Raw genomic sequence first — 20,152 nt, 5'->3', positions numbered from 1 at the left:
AATAGAAGACAAACGAGAAAGCCTTCAATCTGCAGCTGATGCACAGGAAGAACATGGGGAGCTGAGTTTACAATAGAGAAAACATTACCAAGCTAATGGCACAGGCAATCATTTGACCACCATGCATCTCTGATAGCAGCAGGGCATCCATTTTCAGTTAAGTGTTAGAGTACCTTTTTGCTTTCTCTGACCACTGCAGGGGTAAAACAACCTAGTGCGTGAAACCCACTGACTGGTAATAAATTACTATATTGGATACTTTTTGTTTTCTTTCAGCAATGACTTTACTGTGTATTCCTGCTATCATTACCAATTAAAGTGGAGATCGCGTTAGCAAGCTATATCTAACTGTATATCAGTCCCTATGCTCCAATTGCTTTGGCAAGTATCACAGGGTCAAGAGGCTCCTTTGACCTTTATCAGCTAAGTCTCTCTGACCACTCACTATTTGAAGCAATCTCAGCTGAACAGATGGACAGTTTTGCAGACTCTACAAAGCTTAGAATATAAAGATAAATTAAATTGTGTTTGGGGCTTCAAACTGGTTTATGAGCATAAAATATTGTTACCAAGTTCCACAAAAATCTCAGATTTCAAATATCACATCTTAAACCTATACCATGAACACAACACCTCTAACTACTAGGAAATTGTATATTTTTGTTGTAGCTTCCACAGATAAAACTAAAAACTTGATATAACTTACATGTCTAGTTAGTACAAAGTCGCTTCTGAATTTAGAAAGCCTAATTTAACTACTTTAATCATTAAAAGACAAGCAAGAAGAAAATTTAATGTAGCCTTTTACCATGACAGTCAGAGCAGCATACAGCACATGATCAAACAGATCATTCAGTGGAAGAATACTAAAACAGTTGGATACTACTACAGAGCATACAAAGAAGGCTTGGACCTTCATCTTAAATTTCTTAAAAGGCCTTACTCTTTAAATTACTGCACTAAAATTTTAGTCATACAACACAAGTGAAAGCTTCAAATTCCCTAGGTGATGCTTGAGGAACTGATAATAATTAGATATAAATGTGGTCTTGAGATCATATTTATGTATTTGTAACCAAAAAATAATCTGTTGTTCAACAATAACATTGAATGGTCTTTTGTTTGAGCTAAATCACATCAGCAAACCTGCCTTGCTAAGTTCATAACCTTAAGTAACAAATGTTATACAGGCTTAACTAGATTTACCATTGAAAATTTCTTAAATTGGATAAAACCATGGGATACTATTTTCTTTTTCTTTTCTTTTTTTTTTTTTAAGCCTGGCTTGGTTTTCAGAAGAATAAATTCCCAAGAGATAAAATTCTGATCTGCCTCTTTCTGCAGGATGTCATGGATGTTTCATAGGAATACTTCCCCAGAACATTTTTTTACTCCTTCATTCTAATATCATCCCAATTCAACCAACAATTCAAAACAGTCTTACTAGCAATGAACTTGCTGTCATTTGCAAATACACAGCTGTCTTATTTTCTTGCTCAGCTGAAAGGATGAACGATCCAGGATACGTGCAAAGACGCATTTAGTTAAAAATAGTTACAAACAGCAGGTATATAACTGAAATAGCTCTTAAACATACAGCATAGACCATCTGTAAAAGAACCTGCATAAGGAGAAATGATGCAAATTATCAGCTACACTTTCATCTCTACATAAAGACCATATACAGCTTCTAATCTAATACAGCTCCTGTCAGCAATCCACACATGCACACTCCTATGTCTAACCCTGCCTACCTCCTGGAGCTTCCAATTTAGGGAGCATGTAAACAGTCTCTGTCACTAAAAGTATCCATAGCCTCCCAAAGCAGGCAGACAGGTCAGGCCTACCCTCTCCAAAGCAATGCTGGCCTTATGCATAGGGTGAGGATCATACAGAGTAAAGGTGTTACTACACAAAGGTCATTCACGCTCCTTACTTTCAGACACTTCACTTAGTCATAGTACAGAGGATCTTCTTGAGGTGGGCATTCAGAACTTTTTTCTTATTCATTTACCCTTTTTAAATCTCAGTATTCATATACACAGAATTAAGTGTAAAAAGCCTGGTGTCAATAGCAGTGCCCCCGGTTTGCTTCCACATGCAATCTATGCTTGACCTGAGGCTTCATCATTTGGACAATGCAGTCCCAAAAAAGATGTCAATTCATGATGAATTTTCCCATATGCACTAGTTTAAAGAAACTGCTTTGAACTTGCTTTACATTACTTTTATTATGTTATTCATTACAACTCTGGTCATATTACTGAGGATGCCCAGATCTTCCTAAGAATTCATCTCCCACACAGAAAAAGCTACAATAGTTTTTGAGCTTACATCACCAATGTTTGTCTATCAATTTAACTGCAACATAAGCAGAGTCAACCTCTTTCCTTCCAATACTGTATTCTTTTTGTTTGGTTGGGGTTTTTTGGGGTTTTTTTTTTTTTTTTTTAGTCCCAGTGGAGAACGCTACTATCTTTGCAGCACTTTGAACAATCATTGTGGCATCACTCCTGATGAGGCTGTGGCACAACATAAGTAATTAAGCCAAGGAGTCTTCAGGCTCAAGCTGTGTGATGAATAGACTAAGCAACTGGATAAACCTCCCTTTTTATCATGTATGGAAGGGCACCATCAGGCAGATTGTTGGCCAGATGGATCTACTGGGCACAACAAATATTTAATTGTTCAGGGAGAACTGCTAACACATCTATTGCTCAATGTAGAGACCTACATGAAAATTAAATGTTTCTCGTATTTTGTTTTCATGTCCACACTGTCTGTCTCTCCATCACAAATACTGAACTGAAATTTTTTCATTGGATTTAATGCAAGTGTACATATAAAAGTGATCCTGGAGACAAATCATAACATGATATCAAAGATAACTGGTACGTAAAGCTAATATACAAAATATTCTTCACATTAGTTTTCAACAGCAGGAAACAAGACTACATTTTGGTTTTCAGGAAAATATTTGAAGAAATATATATGATATATAGACAACTTTATACAGATAACTTTTGCTTTGCTCTAGAATTCATATCACTACCTGTCTGGGCACACTATCAGAAAGGCAATTCTAAAAACAATACCTTTGACAAAGTCTCTTCTAACATTTTTATTACAGAAAGAATATAAAAATGAACTGGAGATCCACTCATCTCAAAATAAGATCCGTCTTTGACATGGACAGTCTCTGCACCATGAAAAGTTTAGATGGAAGGGAAGGATAAGGTGTTTTCAAATGAAGTCTTATTAATTCATATAATCAATATTCAAATACTCTGTCTATATCTTAATATATTAACTTATCTTGAATGTAAATTCCCTAATCATATCTTTAGAAATACATAGGGCTCAGCGATGGTTGGTAGCCAAAACGTTTTCAGCCTTACTCAACATTTACAAAGAAAAGCCGTAAGATGGAACATCTCCCATGTTTCCTAGATCATCAACTGGACAAACAATGCTACAGCAATCCACAAAAAACCAGACTGACTCATGGATCTAGGAATTATTATACTGAACAATTTACTGGATGAATGAACATCCAAATATCTGTGAGAATAATGCTGAACAGAGAGATACTGTCAACACGACCTTAGAAGGAGGGTAAAAGCATGAGAACATTGCTTTGTCCTAAGAAGGACTGATGCATATAAAAATTAAGTTACCAACCCATGGCTGGCTGCTGACTCCAACTGAAATAACATATTTGCCCTCGGCTGCTCTGATAGTGCATTTCCCATATTGGATTAAGGTCTCACCCATAAAATGTATCTAGATAAAAAGTACTAGATCAAATCCTAAGCAAGTGACTTTCTACTAAAGAAAAAGAGCAAAAAAAATCATGGGATTAATTTCTTAAATATTAAAATCCTGTCTATCCTAGAAAATGCCAATTTTGAACACTCAGGAATAGGCAAGTTGGACTTTCTTCAGATCCTATATCATTCTAGGATGCATCAGGACAGCAGCTAAGTCTCTGTACGCATAGATTTCATACTGTTCTTTCCTTTAGAGCTGTTCAATCTTACTGAAGGCAGTAGAACCGCATAGGCTTCCAAGAGGACAGTATTTGCAAACAAGCATTCTCAGACATATCTGATCGGCTGATTGTTCCTTTCCCATGCAAGAACCAAATCTGACCACTAGAATAAATTAAGGTTTGAGTATAAATATGTAGAAAAACATGTCAATATAATAGAAATGTAACCACAGTTTATCTTAGTATTTTATTTCTGCTATTTAACCAAGACAAGAGATGCAATTAGTTACCAGAAGGAAGCTAGCAGATAGCAAGTCTTTCCTTTGCAGAGTGAAGTTTGATGTTGCAAGTCCTAGTTCTATAATTGCATTTAAGGTGCCAATGTATTTCTGAAAAAGTCACTGCTCTTTTTGAATAGGTGTGAGGCAGAAACCTAGGAAAGTCTCACAGATCTGAATTCCTGTTGATACTTTTCTTCACTAAAATAATACTAATTAAACTATAAGAGGCCAGGAACTTAATGTTTAGAATAGAAAAGATGATTATCACAAGTCTAAAGATTCCACCATCCTCCTGTCATGAATGGTGAAGAATTCTCAAGAACATGACTGGACAACGTGAAAATATAAAGGTTATAACAAAGATGATGTAATTTATTTTAGAATTATTAGAATTAGGTAGAGCACTTACAAGGAAAATCAATCAGGCTGATCTACAGAAGAAATCACATCTTAGGGACTAGAAAGTAGTAAAGGTAAAATGTAAGACAGGAAAATTCAAACTGTATATGAGTCCACACCCAGAACTAAAAGAAACAATCATAAGTGGAGAATAAGACATCATGAGCAGCACTTCAGTAAGATAGAAACTATCTTACTCTATCCATAAAGATATGTCCCTAAAAAACAAAATACAAACTTTGCTACAGTTTCCAAGAGACAGAGAAGGGAATTGCAGCATGACAATTGAGGTATGGGAGAAGATGAAGATGATGACGACAGTAACAGCTAGCTTAGCTTCAATAAATGGTCCTTCAATGTGAAATACTTCACAAGGACTACTGATATTGACCTCAGAATTATTTCTAGTAGGACACTGTAGCACCTTCTTTAGCTTTAGCACAGGGTCCAATTAGTTGTCTAGGCAGGGAAAACAAAAATTTTAAGTCAGTCACCTTCAGTATAATAACAGAGAAAAAAGTTTGTAGAAGCATATAGAAACAGTGTCCGAAGCATTGAAATAAATAGTTAAGGCTGATTTCTGTCAGCCTGTGTTACTTGCTATCCACACCTACAAGAATAAAATGTGCTACAGTATCACAATGGCAGCGTTTTGCTTTCATTTTTCTTTGAGACAATCAATGGAGAAAACCAAAATCAACAAATTCTTGACTTGGTGGACCAATTCAGAAAACTGCAGTAACATTCAGCAAAGCTGACATGTGGTCCAAGCTATCAATATCTCAGGATCATGATGTCTTTTAACTTGTACCAATTTAATCTCATAATTCTAAAGCTATTACTTCATTGTAGTTATGTTGCTACATTGGTCCCTTGATAGAATACTTAATTGTGAAATTTCACAGGAAATGTAGCACTGAAACAATTTGCATCTGAGTTACAGAAAATATATATATATTAGACCTTCAGTTCTTCATTCATTTTCTTATTACACTTAATTAATATTCTACTAAATATAGCTTCTGAACACCAGTCCAGTAAAAAAATAGAAATACCCTGGCAGCAACAATATAAAGGTTACCAACTTTAAGGAGAACTGTTCTACTACTTTCTGTTTTGCTTTGTTCTTAATAATCCACTTCACACAAATTAAGATTCGTAATTCCTCATAACAATACTCTACATATTACAAAAGGAAAGAAATAAAAGGAATCCACGTCTAACATACCATTGTTTATGGTACCACTCCTGATTTCGTATTTGATAAGTATTATTCGGTATTTGTGTTTGTAACTTATTTCCATTTTTCTATCAATTTTTCCATCAGTAATATTTAACTAGTAGTGATTTTCCAGGCTTCCAATAACAATTTTATTTTCAAATTGCATCCTTTACTATACTAAAACAAATAACTATTGTCCTATAGTCTTCATCTGTCTTTTACTTATTCTGTGCAGCAATATAACAAAGTAGATATTTCTTTTATTATTTATAATTCCTGTACATTCTTCCTTTTTTTAAGCAACTACAAAAATATAAACTTTAGCTTTCCTACTAAGAAAATACCTCTGTTTCAGTAGCATCTTGCCTTTACATATTTTGTTTAGAGCAGAATATATATGCTATCACATAAGTGAATAATAAGTTCTTTAGAACAACTAATACTAGGTATGTCATTTTAAAATGTTTAAAATGCATTACAAGTGTTACAGTAACTGGTACTTAACTACTCTGGTTATAGTTATTTCTAATAACTGCATAAATCAAAATGAACTTTTACAGATCTTGTGTAAACCCTTATTTAGATGTTTTGACTCTACTTTCTGCACCATACATTAATGCTCAAAGAACAGTATTTTAGGAAATTGTCAAGTGAATATATTAAGCAATAAATATACCTAACATTCCTATAAAAGAAAATATGTAAATAAGTACATTCTCCCCCCATCTTTGTCTTGTTCGTATTATACACACCATAAAAGTTTCCCTTTTCTGGTCTAGCTCTTCAGTAGTTTAATTCGGCAGTTCAAGGTTTAGCAATTATTGCACAAATTTTACAAGCTGCTGCTTCTTCCAACATCTTTAGCCAGAAGAAGCTTTAATTACATTATTGAAATCACTAGAAATATCAGTGCATGATAAACACAGATTTATATCCAAATTACTTAATCTGAAAAGCTAGGCAACTTTCTAATATGAAAAGTTTCTGGAACATCAGGAAAACAATTCCCAGCCATAACCAGCTTTTTATGTACATCAATGAATTCTTCATACGATGCACTGAAGCATTTTTTTTTTTTTTAAACCAGCTTTTCACACAGCTCCAATTTTCAAATATAACTACGACTTAAAGGTATAATGAGAGCTAGTTCCATATAAACACCATGAGCACACAATCTAGTGTGTAGTCTATTGTAATTAAGACCAGTGATTCAATACCTATTGCTACTGGCCAGGTATCATAGCAACCTTGTGTCACTGAATACTGCTGGAAAACCGTCCAGCACCAGCAAGACTATGCTTCAGGAAAATCTACAATGGCACTACAGATTGTCAACATCTGCGGGGGTTGTTACAGGGAGAACAACAAAGAAATGTGCTTTAAAAAACCCTATGCTTAGAAAATTGACAGGGATACTACAGTAGCACTACAAAAAGGAAAAAAAATACAGAGAGGAAGGAAAGACCATTTTTTGTCATTAGTTACATAACTTATGCACCCACATCCTAATATCCATCCATATAAGCTGAGACTTGAAATAATGCTGCATTACCACAGTTTATGTATGTCCACAAAGTACTTTTTCTTTTTTTTTATCTAAACACAAACATCATTCATCACCAACATTAATCTGAAAATAAAACAGACCCACTTTTAAAATAATATTTAAACTTCCACAAATGAACCCTAGATAGTCTTGTATAAATCTGCAAAAGAATAAAAAACAGGTTACTATGAACAAGAACCCAATATTGATTTTTCTGCGGTGCAGTAAAGCATCTCCATTCTATTTGGCTGCTGTCAAAGCCACTCTTTAACAGCTGGAGTCAAATTGCACTATTTACAGCAAGAGCCCTTGTCAAGTGGACCATAAGTATTCTAACAATACACTATTCAAATGGCACTTTGCCACACAAATTGCTGACTTGATGAATACCCTATGTCAATGACTAAGGCCAATATAAAAGTTTCATTTTTATGAGAGGTTTTACATTCACATATTAAGTAAAGCTTTCCTGAAGAACTATTAAGCTATATATTTTGGGTCTTTTGACATTGCAAATAATTAAAATCTGTTTAAATATATCAAGGGGATTTGACAACATTAATATGGATCTTGTGTTAACTGCATTTGTCACACTCATCTGTTATTGGTACTCCCACTGGCACGTGCAGCACAATAAAAGAATTAAAATGGTCAAAACACCATGAAATCAAAGCATTCTGCTTTTGTACCTGTGATTTACATGATGATAAATGTTTTGAAAGAAAGCCTTTGAAGCTGGACTGCTACATGAGGATATTTTTCTTCTTTCTTCTTAGGATGGAGTAAAGAGAGCATTATTTTGCAAATGTTATTTTGTCTTAAATATAATATTTGTTATTACATTGTTTTTATCATTAATATTAAGAAAAAATGTTGAATCTTACTTGTGATCTTCATGTGGATCATCTCATTGTACAAAATAAGGATCACTCACAAGTGTAACACCAACAGGACAGAACAGCTACCCCTCATTTTTTCTGTTACATAAATCTTCTGAAATTGAATTCTTAAAAAAGAGGCTAAAATTGACTGCATTTTTTTAAAAATAGAAATGTTATTAATAATTTAGTGTGTTGTTAAATTTCTAATACATGATTTGCCAAAGCAGAAAATTAATAATGAAATACTCATTGTATACGCGCATACTAAAGTCTTTTGATGATCTGAAAGCTTCATAATAGTTTCATCTGTGTGGTCGTTATATGCTTGTTAATATGGTATGGAATGTTGAACTCCGATATCCACAGAACTGTCACTAGTTTCATGGGATCTGGATTTCAAGAGACTATTTTAAGATGCTGAAATACAATGACCCAAAAGAGTCAATACAGCACTTTTTGAAAAACCTAAAAAAGTTTCCTGCTTAAGAACTAAGAGAAACAACAGACTTCATAACAAGCCTTCATTTCAGCAATAACAAAACTGTGCTAAAAAAAGCCACAGAGCTCCATGCTCCTTTTGTGCAGCCCACATTGGGCTTCTGGAATAGCATTAAGGGGACCTCCATTGTTATATTCTTCCCAGGTTCAGCTACACCATATACATTTAGCCTCAGCATCTCCCACACCAATCTACAGAACCTGCTCTAATGGAGATGGAGGTGGGAAGCAGCACTAGATGTAATGGATGTCAGATTTTTGATGAATGAAAAGTGGTTTCCCAAGTATAGAACTTCATTTGTTAGGAAATTAGACTAAAATAACAGGACTATAATGACAAAAAGAAGGTGAAATTAAAAAAAGATATTTTGACAGTTATAGGGAAGTCTAAGAGACATCAATAATATTCTCTCAATAAGAAGTTTTCATTGGGACAAGATAATTAATGAACATCATTTAAACAAGAAAATGGAATATTTTATTGAGAAATCAGAGCAGCTGAGATGTATGTCTGATCAAGAAAAGCACTATAAATTATTATTACAACTCCACTACTGCCTATTGTGATTTTACTTCCAATTTAAGATCACGATAATTCCCAAAGCATGTTAAACTCCACACTTTAAAATTTACCAAAAACTATTTTCCCCATATTCCATGAGCAGCACATTTTCTTTCCAGCCACTTTGTTAAATCCATGCAATTTTCAATTTAATAGGTATGACTAAAACTACACTCCAAACACAACTACTATAACTTCTTCTGTTGTTCCTCTTTAAAAAGGAAAAAAACCCTATTCCTTTTAATAAACTAACAGTGAGATCAGATTCTGTGTCAATGGCCAACTAGTGCACCATCTGCCCCACAACATGCTCAGCAGGATTATGCTCTAATAAGACTTTTCAGAAAATGGGATCAAAAAACTTTAGAAATCAGACTAAGGTTAGTAAAAGGTCAAAGATAAATATTAAGAGTTAAACAACAATCATTATAAACTCAAAGTTATATATAAATTTGTAGGTACAATAAAGAAAAAGACCAGAAAATAAAATTCAAGAATGAAGACTTGAATTAAGCTGTATTTTATCAGACAGAATTTTGGAATATCCAATATTTCATTTACCATAATTAATAAAGCCAGAAAAAGGCCAGAGACCATTCTGAAGGCTGTTTCCACGTATGAATTGAGGGAAAGCATTTTTCATCTTCCCATACTTGTGGGAAAATATTTTTTATCTACATTCAGGACTGAGGAATAGCAGACATGACTTCCTCTGTTTATTGCGAAGAATGGAATTCCCAGACCCCATTAATTAAAAAGCAGTAAATATGAACAAACACCACCGAGGCCCTATTCTTAAGATACACTCGTATCAAGAGCTCAGTAAATATATTCAGTCCTGATGCACAGAGTTTTCAGAAAAATGTATGTACCATTATCTTCCAACCTAAGGTAATACCTACCTCATTGAATTCGAGATTGTATTAAATTTGAGACAGTTTTAATAATTGGTTTTACATTTAGCAAATACAGGCCTTGTAAATATCTACAAATAACTGATGAAAATATAGATATATCTAGGCCACAAGCAAACAGAGCGACTACAGCATTTTCAAACTTACTTCTCATTATATGGTGTCTCTGTGCTCATTTTCTCAGCTTTACAGCACATTAACACTAGTTTCAGTATGGTATTTCCTTCTATTATTTTTTCAAAACAAAAAGAAAAAGCACGTCTTTTCCAACAGTCACAGTTATTTGGTTTAACCATTTCTGTAAAAAAATTGTTAGATAAAGCTAAGTACAGTGCTTGGCCAAATATCTCCTGAAGACTGTCATACCTATTTGCAGCCCAGTATCTCACAAGGAACATCACCATCCTCTCTTTAACCAATAAGGTGCCAAATTGAATCACACTAATATAAATGTAAGGCACTTACAACTCTGTTTTGTGGTGACGTTAACAGAAAACACACACCCAATAAAAACCAGCATTGAATGACAACAGGAATCTGTGGTTTCATAGAAAAGCAATAATGGAAAGGCCAGTAGCATTAGTACTGCGATGTGCTTTTTCTCAAGACATATACATCTGAACTGGCGGGTTCAATTGTTCTGAGGGTACTGCTAATCGGTGCAGTCATAAGCCAGAGGCATAAGGAAATAGGGTCTAACTATGGGTGCTAAGTCTCTGAGAAAAAACCTTCTGAGATGATCTGCTGGTGACCTTGCATAAGGCACTCCCCCATCTTCCCCATTTGTTCTATGAAATGGAGTTGAAGGCATAACAACTGAGCCAGTCAGAACAAGCCTTTATAAACTTAAAACCAAGCCTCCGTGCCACTTATACAGGGCTACATATCAGTGAAGGTGAAAAGGTAAAGAATTTGGATCACAACTCATTGCTTTTGAGAAACACTCTAGTCTTCATTCTTACCTTATCTGAAGATTTTTCTGTATGAGTAAGATTGTAAGAGACCATGCAGTGGTTGTAAGAGCTAGAGTGTTTGTATCCAGCATTTTTATTTCTTTTTGACTCTTGAGATACAGGAAGTAGAGCATCTGCCACTAAGTATTCTGAATCTTCAATGGAAGTAAGAATTGCTTTTGCTGTTTCACCTGTTTCATGTCGTTCCAGTGTGCCTAGAGAAACACAACAGAAACTGTAATTTTTTTCAAGGAGCTACACTATTTCGTATTTCAGTGTAAGTATCACAGTATTAACATAGTACATTTCATGTGAGCAGATAAATCATGAAACATTTACAGATAAGCCAACTAATTCCTCATTTTCTGGACCTTAAAAATATAATTTTACACAAGGGTCTATTCTACAGAATTGCTATGTTAAAAAAATAAAGCTTAATTTCTAAAGAAATCACTGCAGCAAATACCTTAGATTCAGATCACAAGAAATTTAAGATATTTTGTATAATGTGTGAAGTCAGATGCAGTTTTCAAAAGGAGCAAAGGAAATTCAGAATACCACTTGCCCTAACTGTTCAAAACAGTCATTTGTTTTCTTCTCACAAAGCCCTTATAGAGCATCTGTATTAACAGTGTAAACAATAACACATTTATGTAATATTTTAGTGCTGTCCTCTAGTGTTCTAGATTACAAATAGCAAGGGAAAGCTCAAATTTTTCCTTCCATTCCTAAATATCTTCTTTACCTCTGACACTTTTTAAACACCTAAATACACTACATGTAGCTTAGTAGTCAGGAATATAAATACAATGTTTCAGAGTATTTAATCACTTGTGTAGCTCTAGACAATCCAATTCCTTTACCTGTTATACCCAATCCTATTATTTTAGTAATAATTTTATTTAGTAATAATTTTAGTAATAGTACTTAATTTATAACTAACATTAAAGATATCTAAACTGAGCTTAAATGTATTTGAAATGAGCTCCTATTATATACTACACATTTCCTATAGGAATTAAACTCATAAGAAATTGCTGAAGTGACATGTTTCCTATAAATATCAGAGATAAAAAAAATACATGAAGGATTTTAAAAATATTAAATATCTGCTATAACATGAAATGTTTTTTCCCTTAAGTTTGAATTCTTTGTAGCCTCAAGTAATACAACATGAATTTTCTCTTTCACTGCTACCAGAAAAAATGGGTAACATTGAAGTTCTATCCGTAATACCTGCTAAAAATATTGGACTGGGATTGAGGGATCTCATACGATAAGTATTTGTGTGTGTATAAAACCTCTTTATCTGAAATTATTTCTCTGCAACTCATCCATTTCTGTTCACTGTAGCATCACCTCTGGTACTTATATGGCCAAGAGTCTTTGAATTCAGAGCAGAAGAAAGTAATGCAACTGATTCTTTGTCCCCTACAAAATCAATTGAATACCATAGATTACTATAATATTGCACTAAAAAAATAAGGATCAGCCCCAGTTGTTTTTAATATATCATTTTGTTCATCCCTCCCCAGGATTTGCAGGCAGTGTCAGGGATCATTACAGAACTGAATATTTACTGGAAGGAAAGCAAGTTGCCCAAAGATCTTCACAGTTGGGCAAAACAATACTGGCTACAAAACTCCCAACATTGCAACATTTCAATATTTCAGGAACACAAAAACTATATTAACAGAAGCCTACAAGGAAGGATTATACAATTCATACTAGACGTGTGAGCAAACACATATTCTTAAAAGTATTCTAGTGTTTGCAAAGTTAAGAAGTTTAGAAATAATACAGTCACTCAGCTAATACTATTTTGGTCTCTTTATATATGCAATGCAGTCTTTCAAGCTATATTATGTCCTATTTCCCCACAGAATTCCCTGCATCATTCAGAGTAAATTCACCAAGGAAGTAGTCATTCTCCCTTATTGTTAAGTGTGAAGGACTAAGCTTTCTCTACTACCTTCTGTGGCAAGTCCACTGTGCAGGGAATATTTAGATGTATACACACACATATATCCATCCTTGTTTTCTGTATCACTTTTGTCTGTGCAATTCACCAGTAGAGTACTCAAGTGCTTCAGAAAGACTATTATCATAATATCCCTGTGAAATTACTGGGTATCATGTTATTTCTATGGGCAAGGATCTAAGGCAGAGATTAAATAAATTCTTAATAAATCCAAGAATTTTGGGGCATGGTATTAAATTTCAAAGATCTGATTATACATACTCTTTAGTATTAGACAGAACTTCAAAACAGGTTTTGTTAGCTCCAGAGGCATCTATGAGTGCCTCAGCACCAGTCATCCCTCAGAGCTAGACTGTGGAATAATCTTGTAGATATATAATAGAATACAATCATTTAATTAAGGCTATCATACTACAGTGGCAAAAGAGGGTAAAACCATGTTTCCAACAAAAATCAAGATCTGAGTTGCCTGACCTTTTATCCTCCTATATATGCATATACAATCAGGAGTAAAAATGAAAATGTATTTAAGACTTGCATTATTTTCCGTATATCAGAGCTTCTTCCCTGGCAACAGCTTCAGAGCCAAGTTTTCAACTTCTGGTTGAAGGAAAAGTTTTTAGTTGAAAGAAAAAGAAACAGACTAGAAGTAGTAGTAAAAGTTACAGAAGATGGGGCAGCAGCACTTCACCTTTGAAGACCATGGCCTGAATGGAATAAACAGGCAGTCTTGATGTACATGAAAGCAAACTGATACTTTATATATTTTACACACACACATATCTTATTTTCAACTGCTGACAGATGTGCTTCTACATATTATAGACTTATGGATGCAAACTGAGAAACAACTGAACAGGTTTGTTGGGTTACTAAACACTTCTGCTACCTACCAAACTCTTTTCTAAGTGTCAGTGTCAGGATCACGCCATAGCAAGTATACCATTTTGTATGTGTAGTGTGGAGAAGAGAAAATTAACTTCTTATCAACCAAAAAAAATCCCTTCTGGGTTCATACTAGGCAAGAAATATGACTCGGCCTCTCACATACAGGAGTTAGAATATTTCTTTATTTTATTTTTTAAAGCATATTTATAGACAGGAACATTGAATAGAAAGCAATGCCCTGGACAACCAGCTTAGTTTTTTACTGACAGAAGGCTATATCATAAAATCAATTTCAAAAACTTAGAGTTCCATCTTTAAATCATTTATATGTCATTCATAACAGCTATCAAATCGCTTATAAGTAGCATGTTCTAGAAGATGGTTCCTTTCTTAAACGTGCTTGCTTGCATATACTACTTAATCATGGATCTCTCTGTGTGTGTGTATATACATGTACAGATTTGTGTGTACATCTGAAGCAGCAATAAAAGGGCACAAAGTGCATAGGAAAATGAGCGTGATGCAACAGGGTGAGTGATCATGAAAGTATTACAAAGTATTTATTTTATCCAGTGTACTTTACACTTCTGAAGAGCCCAAAATACTCATCTGCAGAGTGAGTAGGTGGCAGAATAAAGGAAGAGCTGTATTCTGCAGTTCCTGAATACATCTTTAAGAGAAACAAGGCAGGGGGGGGAACAGGGGGAAAGGATGGAGAAACCTGTGTATGTGACAAAGACATTCTGATGACCGCAAACAGTCAAAAGAATACTGGGGCAGGGTGGTTATTGTTCCAGAAACAGTTGTCAGGAATATGTTGTCTCTGATTTTAAAGGAAAAAAGAAATAAAGAGTAGAAAAATACACAGCCTGTACATGGGAGTACAGGAAAGAGGACAGAAATAAAGACAACTCTCAAACTTGAAGTATTTTAAACACAAATAAGCCCAAAAGCTTTTGATTGGGGAGCATAACATAACAATGGATAAAAGGGGAAAGATAGGTTTTTCTACATAGCAGCTACATCATGGCTATCACCCCCTACTATACATACAAAATACAGAAAAAGAAACTCTTTATCTCTCTAAAGCTGTGACCATAGCAACCAAGTCTCAGGAACAGACAAGAGTGGAGTATTTCACTCTCCTGGGCAGCTTTGGACCACCAGATGTGACTGGTTAGACTGTTACAACATCTTATACTTTTTCTGGACCAAGTACTACAAATTGTGTCTCTTGGTGCCAGCGCTGTCCACACCGTTCTCCAGGTTCTGCTCTTACTGAATGATTCATTTTTACTGGGGAGGTCACGCATATTATCCTGCCTCAAGACGAGGTATTCACTGACGTCACGTGACCTGTCATATCATCAGGCTCCAGTGCTTTCTGTTTGCTGTCACAGCTAAAGTATTGAAAATCCTCAATATTACAGTGCTGCTGTGACCTAGTAACTCAGCTGAATCTTACAGCGTAACAGTGATCTGTGAATGAAAAATTGTTTCAGAATTGATTTTTATTTAAAAGGAGTATGTGGTCAAGAACAAATCCTTTTCTTTACTAGCAGCCAAAACAAAAAACTCACCTTTCAGAACAAGTATAATCTGTAATATTAGCAGTTTTATTTTCTGTCAAGATCTTCCTTTCCATAAGTACCTGTTTCATCTGAAAAGAAACTCTCACCCATTTTCTTCTATGCTGGTAGAGTCAGGCAAACAGAAATTTTATGGTCCTCACTAGAAGATGCTTGAATTTTACAAGTCTACCATCCTGCTCCAAGACAGTGGTCAAGCACTTTGCTTGGAAAATTTCTCCTAACTGCTAGTGCTACCACTCTAATATCATAATGGTCCAAAACAGATGGAACAAACATTGTGTTAAGTAAGCATATATTTCCAATATCAAGACAAAAGTAAATGCAATCTCGCAAATAGAAATAGGATAGATCAAACAAAACCCAGCCTATTAAAATCTAATAATTTTTAAAAGGATATTTTACCTATAGGAATAGATTAGCAGTAGAGATGCCCTGTAACTACAGCACTATATACACGAGCATGTAGAGTGTCTTGACAGACACTCCTTAATGATTTTTACATTTGGAAGACTTCTGTCATGTAGCCAACTGCTATACATTACTGACGTTCTTCAGAATATACATTTTCAGAATAGCATTGGCAAACTATTGTGAGAATATCCTTCAGCTAAAGAAAGTAATGAAGAAAAACACAAAGAAAACTACTGGAATATCATATATAATGCAGGTTTATATATGTAGGTAAAAAGAGCAGTTCTACAATGCAGCTAGTCCTCATCTCAGGATTTCTGCTGCAAACACAACACTCTGAAAGAAAGCACATTAAAACTCCCCTGTTCTCTCCCTAACTCCATCTAAGCAATTCTAAATAGCAAAGGACAATAATCCTGTAACAGGAGTTGTTGAGATACAGTAAGCATGCTAAACTGGACTGAACAGAAGAAGCAGCCAGCTCTGAACTTAGAAGAGATGTGAGCAGTTTCTATTTCTTTATTACCATCTGAAATATGGAAGGAGGATGAGAATCCATCCCTTAATGTCTGGAATGAAAACCCTTCCTGATATGAACTCTTCTGTCTGACTGCACTGACCATGTCAATCAGTTCTTGTTTCCACTGTTGGGTTTTTTTTTCCTAAAAATATATATAATCTCACTTCATTATTAATAATAAAATAAGAATGAAGATCAATTATCAACTGTTAGAAACACATCCTTTTAAACAGACACATACAGCTAAATTCCATACATGTTCCACCTAGTATACATAAAGTACATAAATGTGTATGTATACATATGAATATAAAGATACCTATTTATTGTCAGTATAAAAGAGTGTGTCCTTAGCTTCTGCAGATTAGTCAAAAGATGACATAGCTTTTTTCCTGAGACAGAGTTTTTCAAGCTCCACTACCTTTTATTAATCTACATCCATAAGTAGGTACTGAACAATCACGCAAATTTAAAGAACTATGAAATATTCAAGTGCAGCCTACAGACTGACCTGAGGCTTACATGTATAAAATATAAGATGCCATAAAAAAGGCAAAACTTTAGTTAAGTTTTAACTTAAGGCTGACAAATTAAAACAAACAAAAAACCCCAAACACTAAGCTTCCACAAGGCATATATATTCATGCTTATGACTTATTTTGAATCATTCACATTTTCAAAATATGCTGGCCAGTGTTCCCTCATCTTTTATGTCTTTTAGAAAGGGATTTAAGTGACAGCATAAGATGTGCAGAGAAACTACAGTAAAATGGCAACCTTCCATCTTATTGCATGTTATCATTTGCATCATATATGTTATCTTTAAGATACCTTTAATTTCTTCATAGAGCTGCTTTCTTAAAGATTGTCTAAACCAGAAATTGTTTAATGTTGCATTGTGTTAATTGTTTAATGTTACAGTACTCTTGGCCCAAGAAGTTATCTTGTCTCAGTTCCATAGTGCACAGCTGGGTTAACTCACTCCCTGCAGGTTCTGCCTTTCTCTAAGGATGCCACTTAAGCATGAAGGTGGAGGGTGGAGAGAAATCAAGAAGATCAGCCCACATGGTGTCTGCCCTGACTATTAATGTTGAAGGTCAGACCATGACCTAAGAACAGAAGAGCTAAATCACTAAAGCCTTTTTCCAAATACGAAAAGCTCCCTTCAGGGGAGATACAAGCCTTTCACAGTCTTCAATTAACTCCTCCTAGTAATGCAACAGGGTACTTAATATTTGAGCCACAGTTTTGTAAGGGCTATTCTTTATAGTTTCACAAGGGATGATGAAATCAGGTGTAATATAACTGTTTGAGACATCACTATCAGGAATATCAAACGAGACTTATTTGTCCTAATATCAGAAAGTATGCACAAAAGTGGTTTTTGTATAACCAAGCAGACTCTAGGGCCTATATTCTAGGTACATTCACAGACGTACCTGACTTAAGATAAATCTGTTATTTAAGCAAATTGCTTACCAATATTATATTGTGTAATTCTAAAACAAAGGAAAGATATTGTGTGGGTGTGAATTAAGTATGTGTAGAATTTGTGAGTATGTACAAGACTGACTGACAGGACTCTTAAAGCATGCAGTTAGACTGAAACAAGAGAAATTTTACTAAAACTTCAGAGTGTCTTGGAAAAAAAACCACAAAAATTAATGAAATAATTTGTCGTTACCATGTCTTCCTGAAAAACTTGCATCTCCCCAAAAGCCCTCTAACGCTTGAATGTGTTCATTCACATGAATTATGGCAATTTTATCAAAAGTTTAGTTTTACTATCCAAAAATCTAACAAGAGTTCACTAAAACAACTCTATAGGCATTTCCATCAAGTAACACATCACAATTTGGCCGTCTGACACTTTTGAAGATTTATGGTTTATTATCAGTTAAAGATGGAGCTCATTGACCTACTCACATGAACTGCGTACAGATCGACCTAGTGCCCCTTCCTAACAAAACCATGTCACAGTTACTGCATCTTACTCCTGCAAATATACAAATGACTTGGATTTCTGACCAGGGGCACAGGACCCTAACAGGCAAACTTTGTTAGCCAGAAGAAAGTGAATTAATAAATAGACTTCACAAAAACTTAAGAGGTTTTTTTGCTCCCAAGCATGTAAAAAATACACATGTAGTATACACGTAGTGTGTTTCACAAAAAAGACTTACTAGATGTAGTTACCAAGGTCTCTCAAACTGAGTTTTGCATCAGCCAGATCTTTAGGTTATGCCGAGTTCATTAAAAAAAAAAAAGGTAGTAACTGCTATGACTTTGACCCTAGCTACACCACAGCCTCCACCATATGAAACGCAACCACAGGATTTATCAGCTAGGCCACAGTCACCCACTCAAATCTAATTCTGACCAATGACCTGAAAAGAGAGAGAGAGAGAGAGAGAAAGATGGAGAGACAGAGGGAGAGAAAGGGAAAGTGAAAAAGATATCAAGAGACTGTAAATCACTAAATTTTGCAAGGACTAAAGGGTCACAGGAGTGTAATTATTGTTGCTTCTACAATTATCTAGGCATAAAAGTATAGTAAATTAATGACTGAGTTTACTTTGATAAAGTTCTAAGTTTCATTAAAACTGTACAACTTATTTCCTTACAGCCACCTGATGAAACCTAAGCCTTAGTTTTCTAAACGGTTTAATCACTAATTTCTTTGAGGTGAGAAGAGTTGTCAGACATACTAAATGGTCTAGTTAAAAAAACCCAAACCAAAACAAACAAACCCCCACACATTCTGCAACTCATACAATACTTGTACAGAGTTTACCAGAGGTTTAGAAGACTTATTATTGTTAGCACCAATTACAAAAATATTGGAACATATATAACTACATACAAATTACCTTTAAACAGCGTTTGAAAATGTTCCAGCGTGTTTGACCATCAATATGATCAAAGGTTTGATCTATAACACCACTACGTGCAGAGTAATTTCATTTTCTCCACAGCAAGGATGCTTCTGAAATAGGTTTTACCTAACTGTTTAAATTACTCAATGTAGCATTAACATCACAAGAAATATTTTCAGAGTATTTCTGAACTCTTTTTCTATTTTAATAATTTTTTTTTGTGATAGAAGTGATCATACAGATAGATTTGACTAATGCTAGACACTGCATATTTTGAGGGCTGCCAATCTCACTAAAAGCCTGTTTTAATTTACTGGTACCTGTGTAGTTTTTAAATGCTTGAGCTAAAGTTTTCTATGCTTGACAGCTACCTTAACATGGTGGGATATTTTTTGTTTTTCAGTGAAAGTATTTCAAACCATTTACCATTCACATTAAAGTCATGAAACACATGGGTGTTTCATAAAACCTTCATGCCTTAAAGTATGAACTCAAACCTGAACATTAAACTTCTGTGAAATACATTGTCAATGCTGATGTCTTATTCCCATCACAATGACAATTTTAATTGAAACATTACCTTTTATTTGCTCAAGCAAGAGAGGTCTATACAGAATCCACCCCACATGACAACATA

The 20,152-nt window shown here is 34.7% G+C and overlaps 1 protein-coding gene across 7 annotated transcripts in view; it reads right to left on the bottom strand.

Annotated features, from left to right (window-relative positions):
* Positions 1–20,152, bottom strand: part of WDR72 (WD repeat domain 72) — a 127,421-nt gene that overhangs the window by 67,726 nt on the left and 39,543 nt on the right. For all 7 annotated transcript variants that reach the window (XM_050903638.1, XM_050903637.1, XM_050903639.1 and 4 more), the window contains one exon: positions 11,257–11,462. In XM_050903638.1, the coding sequence (XP_050759595.1) occupies positions 11,257–11,462 (206 nt within the window). The remainder of the gene's footprint in view (positions 1–11,256; positions 11,463–20,152) is intronic.

Source organism: Gymnogyps californianus, chromosome 11 (genome assembly GCF_018139145.2).
Source record: "Gymnogyps californianus isolate 813 chromosome 11, ASM1813914v2, whole genome shotgun sequence".
NCBI classification, from domain to species: domain Eukaryota; kingdom Metazoa; phylum Chordata; class Aves; order Accipitriformes; family Cathartidae; genus Gymnogyps; species Gymnogyps californianus.
Note: the sequence above shows the minus strand (reverse complement) of the source record. Positions and strands in the feature narration are given on the sequence as shown.